Source organism: Bos taurus, chromosome 13 (assembly GCF_002263795.3).
Source record: "Bos taurus isolate L1 Dominette 01449 registration number 42190680 breed Hereford chromosome 13, ARS-UCD2.0, whole genome shotgun sequence".
NCBI classification, from domain to species: Eukaryota; Metazoa; Chordata; class Mammalia; order Artiodactyla; family Bovidae; genus Bos; species Bos taurus.
This window is the reverse complement of record NC_037340.1, coordinates 81,477,092-81,496,145: the sequence shown is the minus strand read 5'-3', so window position 1 is coordinate 81,496,145 and position 19,054 is coordinate 81,477,092. Positions and strand designations below refer to the sequence as shown.

At 45.5% G+C, this 19,054-nt stretch overlaps 1 protein-coding gene across 16 annotated transcripts in view; it reads left to right on the top strand.

Annotated features, from left to right (window-relative positions):
- The window catches only part of BCAS1 (brain enriched myelin associated protein 1), a 99,692-nt gene that overhangs the window by 28,456 nt on the left and 52,182 nt on the right, over positions 1-19,054 (top strand). For all 16 annotated transcript variants that reach the window (XM_059892442.1, XM_059892444.1, XM_059892445.1 and 13 more), the window contains one exon: positions 5,105-5,676. In XM_059892442.1, coding sequence (XP_059748425.1) covers positions 5,105-5,676 — 572 coding nt within the window. The remainder of the gene's footprint in view (positions 1-5,104; positions 5,677-19,054) is intronic.

The window sequence follows — 19,054 nt, the reverse complement described above, 5'->3', positions numbered from 1 at the left end:
CGTGTGTGTGTTAAATAGGTAACAGATTGCTGACGAAGCAGCTTGTCTTGACTAAGAATACTTGGTGCTTGGAAAAAGCATCCTTGAACCTTCCACAGCCCAGGTTCTCAGATTTCTGAAGATCAGTGAATTCGTATCATTGCCCTTTAAAGTGCATTTATTGGTTTGGGCTGTGCGGGGTCTTCACTGCTGCTCAGGCTTTTCCCTGGCTGCCGCCCACGGGGCTGCCGTCCAGCTGGGGTGTGTGGGCCCCCAGTGCCGCGGCTCCTCTTGTTGCGGAGCCTGGGCTGGAGGGCGCTCAGGCTTCAGTGGCCGTGGCTCCCGGGCTCCAGAGCACAGGCTCAGTAGTTGTGACAGGCGGGCTTCGTTGCCGCTCAGCATGTGGGATCTTCCTGAATCGGGGACCGAACCCATGTCTCCTCCACTGGTAGGCGGATTCTTCACCATTGAGCCACCAGGGAAGCCCATATCGTTACTCTTTTAAAGTCTTTCCAGACCCCCCAAGTGTATAGGTTAAATCATTGGAATAATTCCTTTCCTTAGGCTTCTATTTAGGAAATGACACGGTCATTAGATTAATAACATATAAATGTCACAAAACAACTAATGTTTATCCAGTACCCACCTGTGTTAAGTACCTTGTAGGAAGCATTTTGCTTAGTCCTCACAATTACCTTTTGAAGAGGACAATTATTTTCCTGTCCATTTTTTTTTTAATTGAAGAAAATTGAGGAAACATGATATAAAGGAACTTATCCAGGTCACATATTTCATTTTTAGAGTTAATCAGGTTCCTCTGATCCACAATCTAAGTACTTTTCAGTGACACTAAGGTGCCACCAGAAGTGAGTTCTGCATCACGTGTCTAGATAAAATGACTTTCTTAAGTAAGACACACACACATACACACACACACAATACAAAATGTCTTTTCTGCACTAAAGAGATCAACATTTTCGGCTCTCCTAAATAGTTGGGAGCCACCATTTGCAGTCTTACTTGATTTCTTCTTGTTTTCCTTAAACTCTTACGCATTTATTGCAGGGGAAGTAAAAGCTCTTTGCTATGTCATCTGTCTGCTTTGTGAGAAAACTTTTTATTGAAACCAGATTCCAGATGGACTTTTCCCAAGGTTTTCATAGGAATGAAAAGCTTCGTTCCGGTCACCCAGAAGGAACTTTTTATTCTTTCCATAATAATGTGAGGAAGGCGTGGAGGTCATCCCCATGTTTGCAAGACTATAAACCCTGGAACTCAAGTGGGTTTTCTTCCTAGTCGTTCACAAAGATTGTGCATGTGTAAGTTACTGTTTCAGAATATAATTTATTTGCTTTTTAATGCTTATCCAAGGTCTCAAGTGACTGTAGTATTTTTCCCCACGTGAATTTTTTCCTTCCTTTTTAGTGAGAAAGCAAAGTGTTGGTGGGTTTGTTTTGTTTTTCTGTTTGTATCTATCCAGCTCCTTATGACTCACTTTTTCTTGCATTTCATTTTCTTTCCTCTCCTTCATCCTGTATTAAATGCCTCCTAGATATATTTGAAGAGCCTGGAGACAACTTCTCAAGGAGAAGGTTGATTGCTATTAATTAACAAGTGAAATAGGAACTGACTAAGTCGCTGAAATTCTCTCCAAGTCACAGAGTATGTACTTAATTTAAAACTGGCATAAGTGGAAAAACAAAACAAAAAAACGAAGCTCTACTGGCTGTGGAATGGTAAACCAGCTTCAGGGACAGCTGGATCCAGGTGTCCAAATGCGACCACAGATCTCGTAGGGCTTTTACCTGTGTTGATTCTCAGGCAAGCGCTCTCGAATGTGATAGCCGAGGCCACCAACTCCAGATGTACCCCTTACTGGCTTGACTACTGCAGCACAAAGATCACAACTCTGTTCTGGTAGGCTCAGCAAAAATCATAAGATTTACTTTTGTTAGTCCAGCTTAGGTCATGTGGCCACCTGAGAGGTGAGCATCTTAGCAAGAGAAGTAGAAGCTGCAAGTGATGGGACTGGACACGTGCTCACCCCAGTTTGGGGGGTGGGCGGAGCTTCGTAGTTACGGGCTGCCCTGTCTAAGAAGCCCTCGGTCCCACAAGTCACCGAAACACTCAGCCCACCCTCTGATACCAGCACTTGTGGCTGGCGTCTGCTGTAGCCCTCGGTGCGTTGAAGTTCACTCTAGGTTCTTGGTGTAAGGATGGATCCTTTGTCAAAGCAATGCACTGGCACTTTTTAAAAGTCTGTCCCGGCAAAGGTTTTTTCCAAAACACTTTTTCTCCGACCAAAATGCTCTTACTTAGCACTAGCTCCTTGGGTTCCCGGCCAGAGAGTAAGGAAGACAGGCAAAAGACTCAGAGGTCCGTCCACGTTCTCGGCGTTTGAAAAGCCCTCCGTTGTTCCGACTCTTCGGCTCCCCTTTCTCGTCAGCTGTGTCCTCTTTTCCTGGCGTGGGGCGTCCCCACAAGTCATTCACGTTCACTCTGACACTTGGGCTGCTTGACATGCGTACTTGGCATCCTGACACGTCCCTCCGTCACTTCCTCGTTCCCTCTCCCTCCCTCCCTCTTCCCTTCTGAGTATAATGTTTACCACAGTTATGAAGTCCAGGACCACAGAAAAATGATAAACATGAGCTGGAAGACACATCCAGTGTTCACGCAGAGTGGTGTCCCTGCACCCCGAGTTTATGGCGGCCCTTATGCTTGGCGGAGAAGGCAGTGGCACCCCACTCCAGTGCTCTTGCCTGGAGCATCCCATGGACGGAGGGGCCTGGTAAGCTGCAGTCCATGGGGTCGCTGGGAGTCGGACACGACTGAGTGACTTCACTTTCACTTTTTACTTTCATGCATTGGAGAAAGAGATGGCAATCCACTCCAGTGTTCTTGCCTGGAGAATCCCAGGGACGGGAAGCCTGGTGGGCTGCCGTCTATGGGGTCGCAGAGTCAGACACGACTGAAGCGACTTAGCAGCAGAAGCAGCAGCAGCAGCTAGTGCCTGGCACTGGTCCTCTGGCCGTTTCTTCTCTGCTCTCAAAGCTTGAAGAGGAGGCCACCATCTGCCTAGGAGTCCGGTGTGCACGCTCGCTCTCTGTTTCTGTCTCTCTCTCTCCTTTACTGTTTGTTCCTGACTTTAGACGCTGGGAGATACTAGAGTTTGGCAAAAATAATTGCTAAATGTATGTATCTCTCACTAGTTATAACCAATGTATGACCTAAAGAAACCTCAGTGCTCTTCTTTTTAAAAAATAACTTACTTATTTGGCTGCTCCAGGTCTTAGTTGCAATGTGTGGGGTCTTTGACCTTTGTTGGGGCACTATGTAGTTACGATGTGTGAGAATCTTTTCACTGTGGCATGCGGCATCTGGTTCCCTGACCAGGGATCGAACCCGGCCTCCCTGCCGTGGGAACATGCAGTCTTAGCCACTGGACCACCAGGGAAGTCTGTAGCTTCTCTTCTTTCTCTTTTCCTACAGATATTAAGACGAGTTGACTCCAAACTACACAATCACAGCTATCTGTCAATTATTAAGCAGCTGCTATCAAAAGGCAGGGTTCCTGATACTTTGTATGAATTTTGTCCTTGAAACATCACAACTGCTCTACATGGGAGCTTCTGTTTCTCCCATTTTACATATAAAGAAACTCAGAGATTTGCAGTGACTTGCCCAAGGTCACTCGGCTTGTGGGTAGAGAATCCTGATCTTTTAAAATACGCTTGATTGATTTTGGCTGCCCTGCATCTTTGCATGCACACTCGTGCCTCCCCTGGTTGTGGCGGGCAGGGGCTGCTGCCTCCGTGAGGGGCTCAGCCTCGCTGCCAGGGCCTTTCTTGTTGCTGAGCACGGGCTCTAGGGTGCACGGGCTTCAGTAGTTGCAGCCTGAGGGTTGCCTTGTGGCCTGTGGGATCTTCCCAGGTCAGGGGTCGAACCTGCGTCCCCCGCGCCGGCAGGTCTCCACCCCTGGACCTCCAGGGCAGCCCGAGGAGCTTGGTCTTCACCTGTGATACCCAGTTTTGCAGTGTATCTTTCTCCTGAATATCGCACTGCTTTATAACAGCGACCCAGAAAGTGAGGCGGTTCAGTGAGGTCTGTGCAGAGTTCAAAGCAGAAACGGGTGGATTCTGGGAGCAGAGCCCCTCCCTGGAGGAGGCAGAACCCATGTGCAGTCTTGTGGCTGGGGGTCTAACCCACCTGCTTGTGTAGACGCCTGCCCTTCCAGATGTCAGAATGGCAGCATCTGAGTAGTCCTTTTTAAAATCTGCCTGTATTCTCGGCAGCTGACGCTAGTGCAGGAGAGACGGAGAGCGAGTGACCTCTGGAATAAGCTGTGCTCGCTGGGCGGCCGGGAGAGGCTGCCCCAGCTTCCCTGGCTGTCACTTTTCTCCCTCAGCAGCAACGATGATGACTTATGTTTATGCTGTTCATTGAGCACTTGCTATATTCCAGGCACCGCTTGATGTGCTTTGAGAATATTAACCCATGGAATCTCCGTAACAAAATTACAGGGGTAGGTTCCACTGTTTTCCTCACTTTACCAGAAAACTGAGGCAGAGAAAAGCTCAGTAACTCAGAGTCAAATAGACAGTCCAGCTTTGTGCTTCGCAAATGCATGTTTTGGCAACACCCAGAGATACTTCTGGGGTCCCCAGTCAGGGTGCTCTGGGGTGTTGGGGCATTCTGGGGTGCTCAGTGTCTCGTGGGGTGCTACCCAACACCCTGTGGGGCACAAGGTGGACCCGACAAAGAATTCTCCCGACCAAGACAGGGGGCCGAGGTCGGGAGATTGTTCCCCTAAGCCTGTGGCAGCTGGCCTGCCTCCCAGGTGAAATTGCGATGCCCTGCTTCTTGCAGGATCCCTGGGGATAAAGCTGAGAGTCGGTGTGTCCCTCAAACGGCCCCGGCAGGTGCTTTCCTGCTTGGCTTCCTCCCCCTCGCCTCGGTCGGAAGACGCCTGGACAGCTGACCTCTGCCCCGCAGAGGGGTCAGGGCCCAGTAGGGTCCCCAGCCCATCTCCCCCGCCTCTGCGTGTGAAATGCGGGGAGTCCGTCCGCGACCCTCGGATGTCCTCTCTGGGGTGAATGACCGCTGCTCATGTTTGCCTTTACAGTCGATCTGGGAATCAGCATGCAGGAGGATAATGTGGCCGCTTCTTCCCCCAAGACAATGGAGACCAGCGCGGCTGCGGAGGCCAACGGCGAGAGTCTTGGGAAGGACGCCAAACCCCAGGCACCAGCTGCTAAATCTCGTTTTTTCTTGACACTCTCTCGGCCTGTACCAGGGCGTACCGGAGACCAAGCCACGGATTCATCCAGTGGATCCGTGAGGCTTGATGTCAGCTCCGATAAAGCTCCAGGAAACAAAGACCCGAGTGAGCCCATGGCCCTTCCGGTGGCAGCTGCACCCGGGCATGGCCCGGATAAAACCCCCGGGCAGACCCCGGCCCAGGCGGAGGGCCTCCCCGCCACCCCTGGGCCGGAGCACCCTCCGTCTGAGTCCGGGGCAGCAGCCGCCGCCAAGCCCAAGGACTCCAGCTTCTTTGACAAACTCTTCAAGCTGGACAAGGGACGGGACAAAGCCCCCGTGGACCTCCCGCTGGAGGCTGAGAGCACAGAGCATCCTCACCCGGCCGCCGAAGCTCCTGGGTTATCCAAGCAGTCCGAGGATGGCCCTGCAGAGAGGGTGAGACGATCTGTTTTGCTCTTGCTGCAGGCTCGGGGTGGGGTGCCAGGGGCGCTTGTGGGGCAGGACGATCGCGCGGGTCTTGCTCTGCCATCACTGAGGGGTCCTGACGAGGTGACGAGCCGTAGGTCCCTCTAGAACAACCAGCACATTGGAGCCCAGTGCCTGCCCGTGTTTCTGTGGCAGAAACATCTGTTGCCAGAACAATAACAGCTGTGGCATCTGTTTTATGTAACAGAAAAGAGGAGGTGACTAACATACGGATGAATCCATCCTTCCATTTATCAAAGGCAGAGCTGGACAGGTTGCATTTATGATCAGTGGAGTCTGGAGGAAAGGCATGAGCAGAATAAAGACGGTTTCCAAAAGACTGAAATGTCTGCCTGTCTGAGTAGCTGGCTTCGTATGCAGTGTGTCTATGGGCTTTTTTTTGAAATGCATTGCATTTCGTACTTTTAATAGCCTGGGCTAATCTTTAACTATCTTTTGCACTAAAGTGTGTGTAAAGGGCTTTTACAGCTCCGGGCCAACCCTTTTGTGTACAAATTATTTTCCAACAAGCTGGGGTAATCCCTTTGTAAAAACAAGATTTTTTTTTTCTTTTAAGAGGCATCCAAATCAGTTGCTTTCTTTCCTGTGCAGAAAAAGGCAAGTTCTTTTGATCTTAAAAAAGAGCATTTACTTTTAACTTTGAGAGTTTGTTTGTATTGGGGACCCAGAAAAGAACTCTTTGAGTGAAGAAGGAAATAAAAGTAGATACATTGTATTTTAAGGCACTCATTCCTGTAGTTAATAGATTTTTAAGCAACAGTATTTTTCAAAATTTGGGAGTCAAGAATCTCTAGTTGAGATTAGAGCCAGGAAAAAATTAGGTGGGCTGATTATTATTACATGGTTGTCAATATAATTGTCTTAATGACAGCTAGCTTCCCTGCCAAGTTGCTAATAGTAACTCTGACTGTCGTTTATTTAGCATTTACAATGTGCCAGGCACTGTCCGGATGTTATTTTTATTCAGGAAAATAAGTATCGCATTAATCTGACACCAACAGGTGGTGTCAGGAATGATATTGTAAATACTAGACAATAGCTGAAAATTCTAGACAGAGCTGGGGAAAAGATCATAAGGTTCGTATGTTAAGGCTCATGCTATCAGCGTTCTTGTCCTTTCTGTAAATTTTTATTCCAAGAACTGCTTTTTCAATTTTCTTTCGAAAGTTAGAAAAATTGCCCTTTAAATGCCCCTTCCCTAAATGCAACAGTTCAGGAGCCTACTGAATAAACTTTCTGTTTAATTCAAAGTGAGTCTTCAAATGTATGCTGGCATCAAATCTTTGGCCTTTCCTGGTGGCTCAGATGGTAAAAGAATCTGCCTGCAGTTCAGGAGACTCAGGTTCAACCTCTGGGTTGGAAAGGTCCCCTGGAGAAGGGAATGGCTCCCACTCCAGTGTTCCTGCCTGGAGAATCCCACGGACAGAGGAGGCTGGCGGGCTACCGTCCATGGGGTCAACAGAGTCGCATATGGCAGAAGCAACTTAGCGTGCACGCACACATCAGATCCTTACTGAGTGTGACGCTACCAGACGCAGGTGAGGCACGACCACGGTGGTGGACAGCATAAGGTCGCTGGCCTCAGGGAGTCTGTGGTCGAGCGAGAGAAGAGGTACAAAAAGTCCACAGTTACGATGCAAGCACCCAGGGCTCTGGTGGGGGAGGCCAAGCATTGGGGAAGTTGTCCGGACTCAAGGAGAATCAGGCTAGGTGGCCCAGGGAAGCGTCCATCAAATATTTGCACCCGGAGCCCAGAGTCCTTGTCTTGGGTCAAGGACATCAATATTCATGAATATTTGAAAAACTACTGACTGTTTTACTTGAGCCTTGTGGCTTCCTGTTATTGGCCATGGGCTCCCCAGGCCATTCTGAGTTTTGCATGGTCACGTTTCATTTCCATGGGCGTCCAAAGCCAGCCCATTGCCCGAATTGAGAAAAGACTGCGTTATTTATGGGAAGAGAATGAAGGACTGAGTATCCCATCTCTGAATAGAAGTCTCTTGACACATCCAAACCCCCAAAGCAGTCAAGTAAACCAGTTCCGTCTCTGATAACCAACCCTTGAACATATTTAACCATAGAAACTTAAGGCAGTCAGTCCATTCCTATCCTAAAAAATGGGCAGGAAGGTTTAAGAATTGTGCTTTATCAACTCTATTTTTTTTAATTGCGCGCTCTTTGGGACAGCACCTCAGCTGGAGTGGAATGAGTTCCAAAATCAAGTTTGATCCAGGAGGTGGGGGTCTGTGTTGGCAACATGGCAGGTATTTAATATAGCCAGGCCCGTGGGTGATATTTGGAAGTTACAGTAACCTCTCAGAAGATCTAAAAATCGCCACTCATCGTCAATGTGGAATTAAGTGCATTTGTTTCCTTAGACTCAGCCACGAAATTTGCATCTGTGTTTGTTACACAGAAAATTTCCATTTTTGGTTGGTTGTATCACTGGAATTTGAAATACGGAGTGCCCGCTCTGCCTGTCTGCCTGCGTGCGTGCTCAGTCCTGTCCTTTGCGACCCCATGGACTGTAGCCCGCCAGGCTCCTCTGTCCATGGATTCTCCAGGCAAGAATGCTGGAGTGGGTTGCCATGCCCTCCTCCAGGGGATCTTCCCGACCCAGGGATCAAACCTGCACTGGCCTACGTGCTGATAAAAATGGAAAAGTTATGAAAGAGCTGCTGATGTCTCTGCTAGTCCGTTAACTTGTGGATATTCAGATACATATGTTTGCAAAGATTTTTAACAACAACAGAACAGCCTTATTATTAAGAGTTCTGACCTGCTCTCTGGCTGTACAGCCTGTATTTAGGGGGAAAAATCAATTGTCTTGGAAGTAGAATGAAAGAGGATGGCCCTCAGAAAGTAACAGGAATAAAACTTCTCAATCAATGGCTTTCTTGGTGGGAAGAGCACATTATGCATCCGCGGCCATCAATGTATCGATTCAGAATTCTGAGGGTAAATTATGCCCTGGGCTCAGCTGTCCCTCCCCGCCAGCCCACACAAACCCTTCCCCCCAGTTTCACTGCTGTGTCCCTTGCTGGATTGGAATTCCAACCACAAACCCACAGAGCTGTGAACTGGGAAAAAGATACCACCATTTCATTCTAGGGGAAACACACAAATCTTCTGTGTTTTCAGAACGACAATCTTATTTTTGTGCCTCATAAAACTACATTCAGAGCATAGCATAATTAAAACAAGGCCAGAATTCATGAACAAATGAAGCATTTACTACATAGGCCAAAGAAAAGATAAATTATATGCCTGAAAGGTTTCACTGAGCTGTGATTCAACAAACCAATGTGTTGGCAGGGGGGCATTTTTTTTTTCTCCTCTCCCCAACAATTGGACCAGAACTTTAAGATAAGCATTTAGTTAGGAACTTCATTTCCCTGAAAACTGATCACATCATGGAAACTTTTTTGGTTAAAAAAAGAAAAACACTAAATTTCTGTTGTCACTGGCAATTCCAGAGGTGTCTTTGTGTGGGGGGTAAAGGGGTGTTTTAAGTGTTAAGCCAAACACAGATGCAGATTGAAACAAGGATATTCTTTTTCTTTTAAAGTTGAAGTAAATTTTGCGATTGTTATTTAAACACCAAATTTGTGCAAGGCATCTAAATGAAAAATTATGGTCCTGGACCCTCAAAGATTGTATAATCTAGTAAGAGACACACATTTTTAAGGGAGGCTGTGATAAAGGCACTGATCCACAAATTTGTTCAGGCTACAGATATTAAGAGAGCGTCGGATATTAAGCTACAGATATTAAGAGATGCGCTGATCACCTCAGTCTCAATATGCCCCAAACTGAACTGTTCATCCACACCCCACAGCGATTACAGCAAAATGCCCACTCATTTAATCCATAGGCGTCTCGTCTCAGGTGATGGCAACTCCATCTCACAGCACCGCTCTTTAGTGGTGGGGTTGGAATGGAAGAACCAAGGTCCCCGGAGCCCTCTGTGTGGCATAAAGCAGTGAGCTAACACATACGCGTTTCCGTCAGGCGACACGGGTTTCACGTCTGCCTCTGTCACCTTTCGGCTGTGCGACCCTGGGCGAGTCACACAACTACTCTGAGCCTCAGTCTCTTCATCTGTACAATGGGGATAATAATCATATCAGGCACATTTTTACAGTTTTCACACCTATGAGAGCTAAGTCTTTGAGGTACTTGACACAGAGATATTGCATTTTGAGAAAAATAAAATTTAACTACTATCATGGTTTTTCTTCCTGTTACTTCACAATTTTAGTCTTTTTACTCTTCCCTTCCATAGTCTTCAACTAAAACTTGCAGAGATAGCACAATTGAATCCGACTTGAAAACTGCATACGCTGAGGCCTATGTCCTAATCTGGGTTGGAAAAAAAAGATGCAGAACTGGTGAAATTATTTTAGAAAGAATAGAACTACAGTGCTTATACACACGAGCCTCAGTTTCCTAGTCTGACACTTAAGGTCTCTACTAGCTCTCTTCTGTCTGTCTTCCTAACCGTATTTTCTCCTATTCCCTTAAATTCATCTGGTCAAAATTGCCAACATGTGACCTGAGCAGACACCATCTGCTCCCCAGGCCTCTCTCTGCCTTCATCTCCTTCTCTCTCTGTTTATCAGAAATTAACTTTACCTTCAAGGGCCAAATTCTCCATGAAGCTGACCAGATGTCCCCCATCCTGGGTGGTTTCTGAGGACATGAATTCCTCTAGTATTCGGGGGGTATTCTATATATTCAGTGAAATTCTGCGATAAAATCTCTTTGAAGGAATCATCTCATTGAAACATCAAAATGTCCAAGAGAATTTTAATATCTTTATCATTTTACAGATTAAGAAATCAAAACTTTAGTGAAACCAAGCCACTTACCCCAATTATGCAGCAAAAAACAATTGTCCATCTCCAAAACCCATGCTTCTCATTCTCAATGTTATATTTTTACCAATTATTGGAAACTGCAATAACACCGTGAGTATGGAAAACTGAATGATAATGAGAGGAAGTGCTGTTCAAAAATGTTAGTACATGCAAATATGGAAATTCCAAGTTAACCTCAAATCAAAAGCAAACAAACAAGAAAACCCCACCTATCTCCAACATTAGAAAGGCCAAGTAAATTATGAGGTGTGTTTTTATTTCATGCTGTTTACCTCTGGTGATAAGGTCATGACTTAAGAGAAGTATCTAACCAAAAGACTTTGTCAAAACAGAGGGAAAACTCATCTTGAATTACCAAGTTATGAAATAAGCAAGTCTTTTAGCTATGGTTGTTCAGTAGCTAAGTCATGTCCGACTCCGAACCCATGGACTGCAGCACGCCAGGCTTTCCTGTCCTTCACTATCTCACGGAGTTTTCTCAGACTCATGTCCATGGAGTCAGTGATGCCACCCGACCATCTCGTCCTCTGTTGCCCCCTTTCCCAGCATCAGGGTCTTTTCCAATGAGTTGGCTTTTTTGCATCAGGTGGCCAAAGTATTGGAACTTCAGTTTCAGCTTCAGCAGCCGTCCTTCCAATGAATATTCAGGGTTGATTTCCTTTAGGAGTCACTGGTTTAATCCTTGCTGTTCAAGGGCCTCTCAAGAGTCTTCTACAGCACCACAATTCAAATTTTAGCTATAACACAATTTTAGCTATAGCACTGTAATTTTATGAACTTTATAAATTAGCACTAAGAAACATTTGATATGAAACATTTATAGTAGCCAAGGTGATGTGTAAGTGATAGGAGCCTGAATGGATATGGAAATGAGTTCAGATTCTACCACTTACTAGCTGTTTGGTAAAGTTAAATAATAGCAGTTGCCCCAGTTTTTAATAGCTTGTTATTCCTAGGCCAGACAGTAAGCATTTGGCACACCTTATCTGCTTTGATTCTTATAACAACACCACAAGGTAGACGTTTTTGTTGCCTTTTAACAAATGAGGAAACAGGCTCAGAGAAGTCAAGTTACTGGTTCAAGGCCACACAAGTGAATTGCAGGCAGAGCTGGAATTAAGACCCAGCAGTGAGCAAAGCCTGTGCCACTCTGTCATTTCAGAACCTGTGTTTCATCCACAAGAGGAAGACACTGCCTGCCCTCGAGGCTGCTGAGAGGACAGAGGTGACATAAGCTGTCAGCAGTCAGGAGGCCAAACAGAAGGGTGGTATTTGCTAAATGGTCAGAAGCTTAGAGATAAAGAATCATGAGCTGGAGCAAACGGTCTTCCAGCATGATGGAGTTGGAGTAGTAGATAATCTAGGGTAACTTTGGCTGCAATTAAAAAAAATAAAAATAAAACTGCGGACTCAACAATAGCTTAGTTCATGTGGAAAATGTACATTTCTTGTACAAAATAAATAAGAATTCGAGAAGTGAAGGGTTCCGTCCAGTTGAGCATCTTCATGGCCCCAGGAAGCATCTGTCTTCAGCACCCTCTGGGTATCAACTTGGTTCACAGGCTTGATCCCTTGTGGGTGTTCGTTTTCTTTCTTTGTGGTATAGTTAATGTACAATATCCTATCACTTTCAGGCATACAACGCAGTGATTCACAATTTTTAAAGGTTATACTCCATTTACAGTTGCTATAAAATACTGGTTTTGTGGTTTTAAGAAGGCTGCCATAGTTCTAAGCAGTGTGTAGAGTCATAATGTCCTACCAGATGAAAGACGAGTTTCCTAAAATTTACCCATTGGAGGAGCTGAGTCACATGTTTGGTTGGAGGTGCAAGGTGGGGGAAGGGTGGAAAGTTCCTTCAACAGAAAGCAGGCTCTGCCAGCAAAGGTGATAAGCCACAGGTAGAAAGCAGATACATTATTTTCTATCCAACATCATGTCAGAAACTCACTAAGTGGATGAGATGCTGCAGTATCTCCCGACGGTCATTTATTTAAATACACTCGTTGCACTGGCTCTTTAACTTGACTGTGACCCACAGAAAAAGATGGATGAGATGAAGAATCCACAGAAAGTGCCATTCTTACAGCAAGTAGCATGGGCTGGTATTTTCTACTCTTTCTAGCCTATTTCATTTGATAGTTTTTAATGCTAATTTTGGGCTTCCCTGGTGTCTCAGCAGTAAGGAATCCACCTGCCAATGCAGGAGATGCAGGTTCCATCCCTGGGTCAGGAAGATCCCCTGGAGGAGGGCCAGGCAACCCACTCCAGTTTTCTTTCCTGGGGAATCCGTGGACACAGGAGCCTGGCGGGCCACAGTCCATGGGGTTGCAAAGACTCAGACACAATTTAGTAATTACACAGCAACAATGCTGGTTTTGACCCACTGACTTGTGTTCCATTCCCCACATAGTCACAATCTGAAGTTGGAAGGACTCTTCTATCACCATCGTCCTTTTCACACAGGGAGACAGTGATCCTGAAGGGTGTGACTGCTCCCTATGCAACTTGGTGTCTGCAGGTGGTCCTGCCTGGCACACCTCGGCAGGCAGTAATGTTCCTTAGATGAATCTGACAAGGATAAAGACGGTACCCATCATGTTCCAATTTCTCAAAGCGTGTTAGAGGATGTTGCTGTAATCTCATGATAGCTCTGCTGAACACAACCTTCAAGAAAAATGGTTTCAAAACATTTATATGCTGTGTTGTTGTTGTATTTAGTTGCTGAGTCATGTCCGACTCTTTTGTGACTGTGATCCGCCAGGCCCTTCTGTCCTTGGGATTTCCCAGGCAAGAGTACTGGAGCCGGCTGCCATTTCCTTCTCCAACCCAGGGACTGAATCAACATCCCAGGCATTGGCAGGCAGATTCTTTACCACTGAGCCACCGAGTCCCCTGGACTGCAGGAGATCCACCAGTCCATCCTAAAGGAAATCCATCCTGACTATTCGTTGGAAGAACTGTGCTGAAGCTGAAGCTCCAATACTTTGGCCACCTGATGCAAAGAGCTAACTCATTGGAAAAGACCCTGATGCTGGGAGGGATTGGGGGCAGGAGGAGAAGGGGACCACAGAGGATGAGATGGCTGGATGGCATCACCAATGCAATGGACATGAGTTTGAGCAAGCTCCGGGAGTTGGTGATGGACAGGGAGGCCTGGTGTGCTGCAGTCCATGGGATCACAAAGAGTCAGACATGACTGAGCGACTGAACTGAACTGAGCCACTAGGGGAGCAATATGTATGCTACAGATGCTTTAACAAACTGCAGAATCATATATCTCTCCTATTTATTTGATATTTTCATTCAGTCTTTAACATGTTATGGTGCTAATCCCCATGGTTGAATATTAATTGAATTGTATTTTGCAATGAACTTGCAAACTACGTTTTGAGTTTGCTTACCCTTTGGCATTATCCAGTCTTATTCTCTTCTTCAAGGCTATCAGAGCAGCCCTGATTCGGTGAGCATTTACTAACTCAGAAGAGCCAGAGGCAACTGACTGACTAACACAGAACAGCACTCAGAGGCGTGAAACAACTTGGCTGAGAACACACGGCTGGAAAGTGGCGGATTCCGGTCTGTCAGCTACGTGGTTGACCACTGTGTACATGAGCTCAAAAAGAGGGAACATTTCGGACTTTTAGAAACATCTTATATCTTGTTTAAATTCCTGAAGCTAGCATTTCCCAAACTGATGTTCTGTAGACTCATCCGTTCAGTGGGATCAGCCTGGAAATAGAGTACCAGCATCAAACAGTTTTGGGAAATAGCAGTTGGTCTGTCCTCTCTCGAGAAGGTTCGCAGTGGACATCGGCCACTAAAGGCTCTGAGAAGTCCTCAGCAGGCACCCCTGCTCTGCTTTGTTTATCTGAGTGTTTCTCAGGCTTCAGTCTGCATAGAGCGATCATTTGTCCAGCCAGTTGGGTATATCTCCCAAGGAATGGTTCTTCTAGAAGATGCTGAGCTAGGCACATAGACCAAAGTTGAAAAATGGGCTCTCATGGGATGTATGAAGCTGCACACAGGTTTTATTTGACCTCTGTCCACGGAATTCTCCAGGCCAGAATACTGGAGTGGTAGCCCTTCTCTTCTCCAGGGGACCTTCGAGACCCAGGGATGGAACCCAGGTCTCCTGCATTGCAGGCAGATTCTTCACTGTCTGAGCCACCAGGGAAGCCCATTTGGCATATACAGTGTTTTATAATAATATTTTAGTCCATTGATAACATTTTGCAATTGACAAAGTTGACCACAGTTTTGAAGTGTGAGATTTCAGTAGAATCCCTATTTCGCGTGTTTCTGAAAGTAGGAACGTTCCTCGGCGGTCGGGTATGCACTGTGCCTGCCCTCCGGAGGGGCGCTCCTCCAGTTTGCCCGCGCACCCGCCTCCCCCGTCGGCCCCCAGAGCGCAGCTCCTGAGCTGCTCTTTGCGCTGCTCTGTTCTCATGTCAGAGTTGGGAGTACAGAAAAAATCCCCAACAGAGACCATTTTTCATCCTTCGTAGCCTGTAAGACAATTTGAAGCAATGTAGGCTAATAATAAATCCAGCCTTAGGGTCAGTTCGTAAGCAGGTGTTGAACAGTGAATCGGAAGGATCAGTACTTTTCGTTTATTCATTCATCAAACATCTGAGTGCTTTCTTTGTGCCAGGAATGATTTTAGGATGAACAGAATGTTATACCCCGTGCGAGCTTTCATTATAGCATAAAGATCAACAATTTTGTTGTTGTTCAGTCGCTCAGTCGTATCCGACTCTTTACAACCCCATGGACCTCAGCACACCAGGCCTCCCTGTCCATCACCATCTCCCAGAGTTTACTCAGATTCATGTCCATTAAGTTAATGATGCCATCCAGCCATCTCATCCTCTGCTGCCCTCTTCTCCTTTTGCCCCCAATCTTTCCCAGCATCAGGGTCTTTTCCAGTGAGTCTCCTCTTCGCATTAGGTGGCCAAAGAATTGGAGCTTCAGCTGCAGCATCAATCCTTCCAATGAATATTCAGGGTTCATTTCCTTTAGGATTGACTGGTTTGATCTCCTTGCAGTCCAAGGGACTCTCAAGCGTCTTCTCCAGCACCAAATTCAAAAGCACCAATTCTTCGGCGCTCAGCTTTCTTTATGGTCCAACTCTCATATCTGTACATGACTACTGGAAAAACCATAGCTTTGACAGTACAGACCTTTGTTGGCAAAGTGATGTCTCTGCTTTTTATGCTGTCAAGGCTATGATCCATGAAGGAGAAGACCAATAACCAAGAAAATAAGCAGTTCCAGTGTATGAAAAGGGTCACGAATGAAATAAACAGAGTTTTGAGATAGAAAGCAGAGGAGAGAGGAAGCTGGTAATTAGGATTGGATAGAGGGTGGGGTCAGGAAAGATTCGGTCTAATGCAAAAATTCAGGAAAAAAGATGTCATTTTTCTTTTCCTGAATAAGTCCAAACAATTCTTAGAAAATATGCAGCCTAATTTTGCAGCATTCAAAACCGTTTTCTCACTTTCGGGAAGTGTTGGTTAAACAGATGACGAACTTGTTCCAGGCTATGGGTTATCTGCTTTTGTATTTTAAAGTTTTTTTTTTTTAATGTTGGATCTTTTTTCTCTCTAATAAATGTAAAATATCGTTATCAGCCTCGGGGTTGTCCATGTTGGAACTAATCACAGGACAGAAGCGCCTTCCACAGATTCTTTTTTGCCCGACATGACCTGGAATTACTCTGTGCCCACTCTTTACCCACTGTAATCGTATTTTTCAATTTTATATCATACACAGTGGACTTTATTTAAGGATATGCCAACTCCTGTGTCCTTAGGAATATCCCCAAAGTAATTACTGCTGCCAGAAAAAGAAGCAAGGAAAGAACGTTTTATTGCTTAATTCTCTACCCGCATTTCACTTGCCATCGGAAATCAAGTTGAAAAATTCACTTACCCCTCAAGTGGAGGAGTTGCTGAGAGAGAAAATGGAAAACCCTTATTTATAGGAAGAAAGTGTGAATTGCTTTCTCTGATAGATTTCTTTCCACCTTCCACCTATGACTAACATGGACAGCTGGTTTGTTTAATCTCATAAATCTAACATCTCTGCCTCGGTCAATACCGTGGGCTAACGAGGCTGTATCATGTCAAGGTGCTGTGTTACACTGCTGCTGCCAAAGGTATAAGATGAGCTATTAATAACCTGAGGTTATGTCTACAGAGTATTAAAACAGGTGGTGAGCTTGTGATTTGTAATAAAGTATATCATACGGGATAATTGGTCCAACCTGGCTTGATTCAATCAGGTTAAGCAGCTAAAATGAACAGGGTTGCCTCTTTCCTTCCAAAAAAAAAGAGAAAATGGGTCAGTGGAGCATTTTTAGATCTGTGTCATGAAGATTCTCCCACCTAGAAAACACGCCAGAAGACGATGAAAAGTCTAGATTTCAGGAGCTTCCCTGGTGGTCCAGCGGTTAAGAACCTGCCTTCCAGTACAGGGGACAGAGGCTCAGTCCCTGGTTGGGGAACTAAGATCCCACATCCGATGCTGCAGAGCAGCTAAGCCCACATGCCATCCTGGAGGGCCTGAGTACAGCAACAAAGACCCTACGAGACACGGCGAAGGTCACGTGTGCTGCAACTAAGTCCTAAATACATTTTACAAATACATAAACTTTTTAAAGTTACCAATGTGAGGTTTTTTTAATCTAGATTTTACACTTCAATATTTTTATGTTATTTTATTGCCCTCTGAAGTGTCTGGTAATTTCTTAATCAACTACTTGGCTCACTAGGAAGTTTATTTCAACTGTGGCACTCTGGCAGTACACAATTTTTAAGTCTTACGAAATTTGAAAGGACGATATGACATCTGGGAATTTATTGAGAAAATGTGTAACATTTATCCATAAGGTTTTGTGTTTTTTGAAGTCCCACATTATTTGTAAGAGAAAAGTTCAGTTCAGTCACTCAGTCATGTCCCACTCTTTGTGACCCCATGGACTGCAGCACGCCAGGCCTCCCTGTCCATCACCATCTCCCAGAGTTTACTCAAACCCATGTCTATTGAGTCAGTGATTCCATCCAACCATCTCATCCTCTGTCATCCCCTTCTCCTCTTGCCATCAATCTTTCCCAGTATCAGGGTCTTTTCCAGTGAGTCAGTATTTGGCCAATACTTGTCATGTGGCCAAAGTATTGGAGTTTCAGCTTCAGCATCAGTCCTTCCAGTGAACACCCAGGACTTTAGGATGGACTGGTTGGATCTCCTTGCAGTCCAAGGGACTCTCAAGAGTCCTCTCCAACACCACAGTTCAAAAGCATCAAAGCTCAGCTTTCTTTATAGTCCAACTCTCACATCCATACATGATCACTGGAGAAACCATAGCCTTGACAAGACAGACCTTTGTCAGCAAAGTAATGTCTCTGCTTTTTAATACGCTGTCTGGGTTGGTCTTAGTTTTGCAAGTTGGGAAGATCTAAAAGATCTAGTTAGACTTTGCACTGACTCTGGTATACCCTTACACTGGGGATCATGAACAAGATGACATAGAAATAGAATTATTGATTGTGAAGATAGCTATAACATAACATTAAATAAGAAAATCAAGTTTCAAAGTAGTGTATACTTTGTAGTGTATTTATCCCTTTAGGATAAACGTTTGCCTTGCCTGTCCACATGTACATTCATCCTTCTACCCAAAGAGGGACTTGAAATGCAAAACTGCAGATTGTTGGCAGTAGTTATTTGCTGTCATGGGATAATGGGTGCAGTTAATACTTTTATTCTGTGCTCATGTAAATTTTCTCTTTTTTATGCATGAAGCAAGCACGGAGTACTGCCTATGTATAAGGAAAATATTGCAATCTAGGTAGTTTCCCAGTTCCTCCACTAGACGGCGCTATGGAGCTTGCGCCGTCCTGAGCTGTATTAGAAACTGCAGCAGTAACCAGAGGTTTAACAGGGGTTATTTTCACTTACAGTCATTCTGGAACTGTGCAATCCAGAGGTTGCGTGGCAATTTCTTGTTCAGAAATAATACTGGCTTTTAAAACGCACAGCCAATGTGTGTTTTGGAAAGAGAAAACGCTGCGGATGGGCAGTTTTCCAAGTCCTTTCGTAACTGTATTTTACGGTTGTTCTATTTCTTTCCTTATTTTTGCCATGAGCTTAAAAGATGTGAATGCATTTCTATCCGTTGATGTGAACTGGGCGAGAATAGTGGTAAAGGGCTTCCCTGGTAGTCCGGTGGTTGAGAATCCAGAATACAGGGGACACAGGTTTGAGCCCTGGTCCAGGAAGATGGCACATGCCTCAGAGCAAGTAAGCCTGGGGGCCACAGTTACTGAAGCCCGGCCACGCTGGAGCCTGAGCTCTGCAGCAAGAGAAGCCACTGCAGTGAGAAGCCCTGCTCCACAAAACCGGAGAAAGCTTGCCCAGAGCAGCCAAAAATACACATATAAATA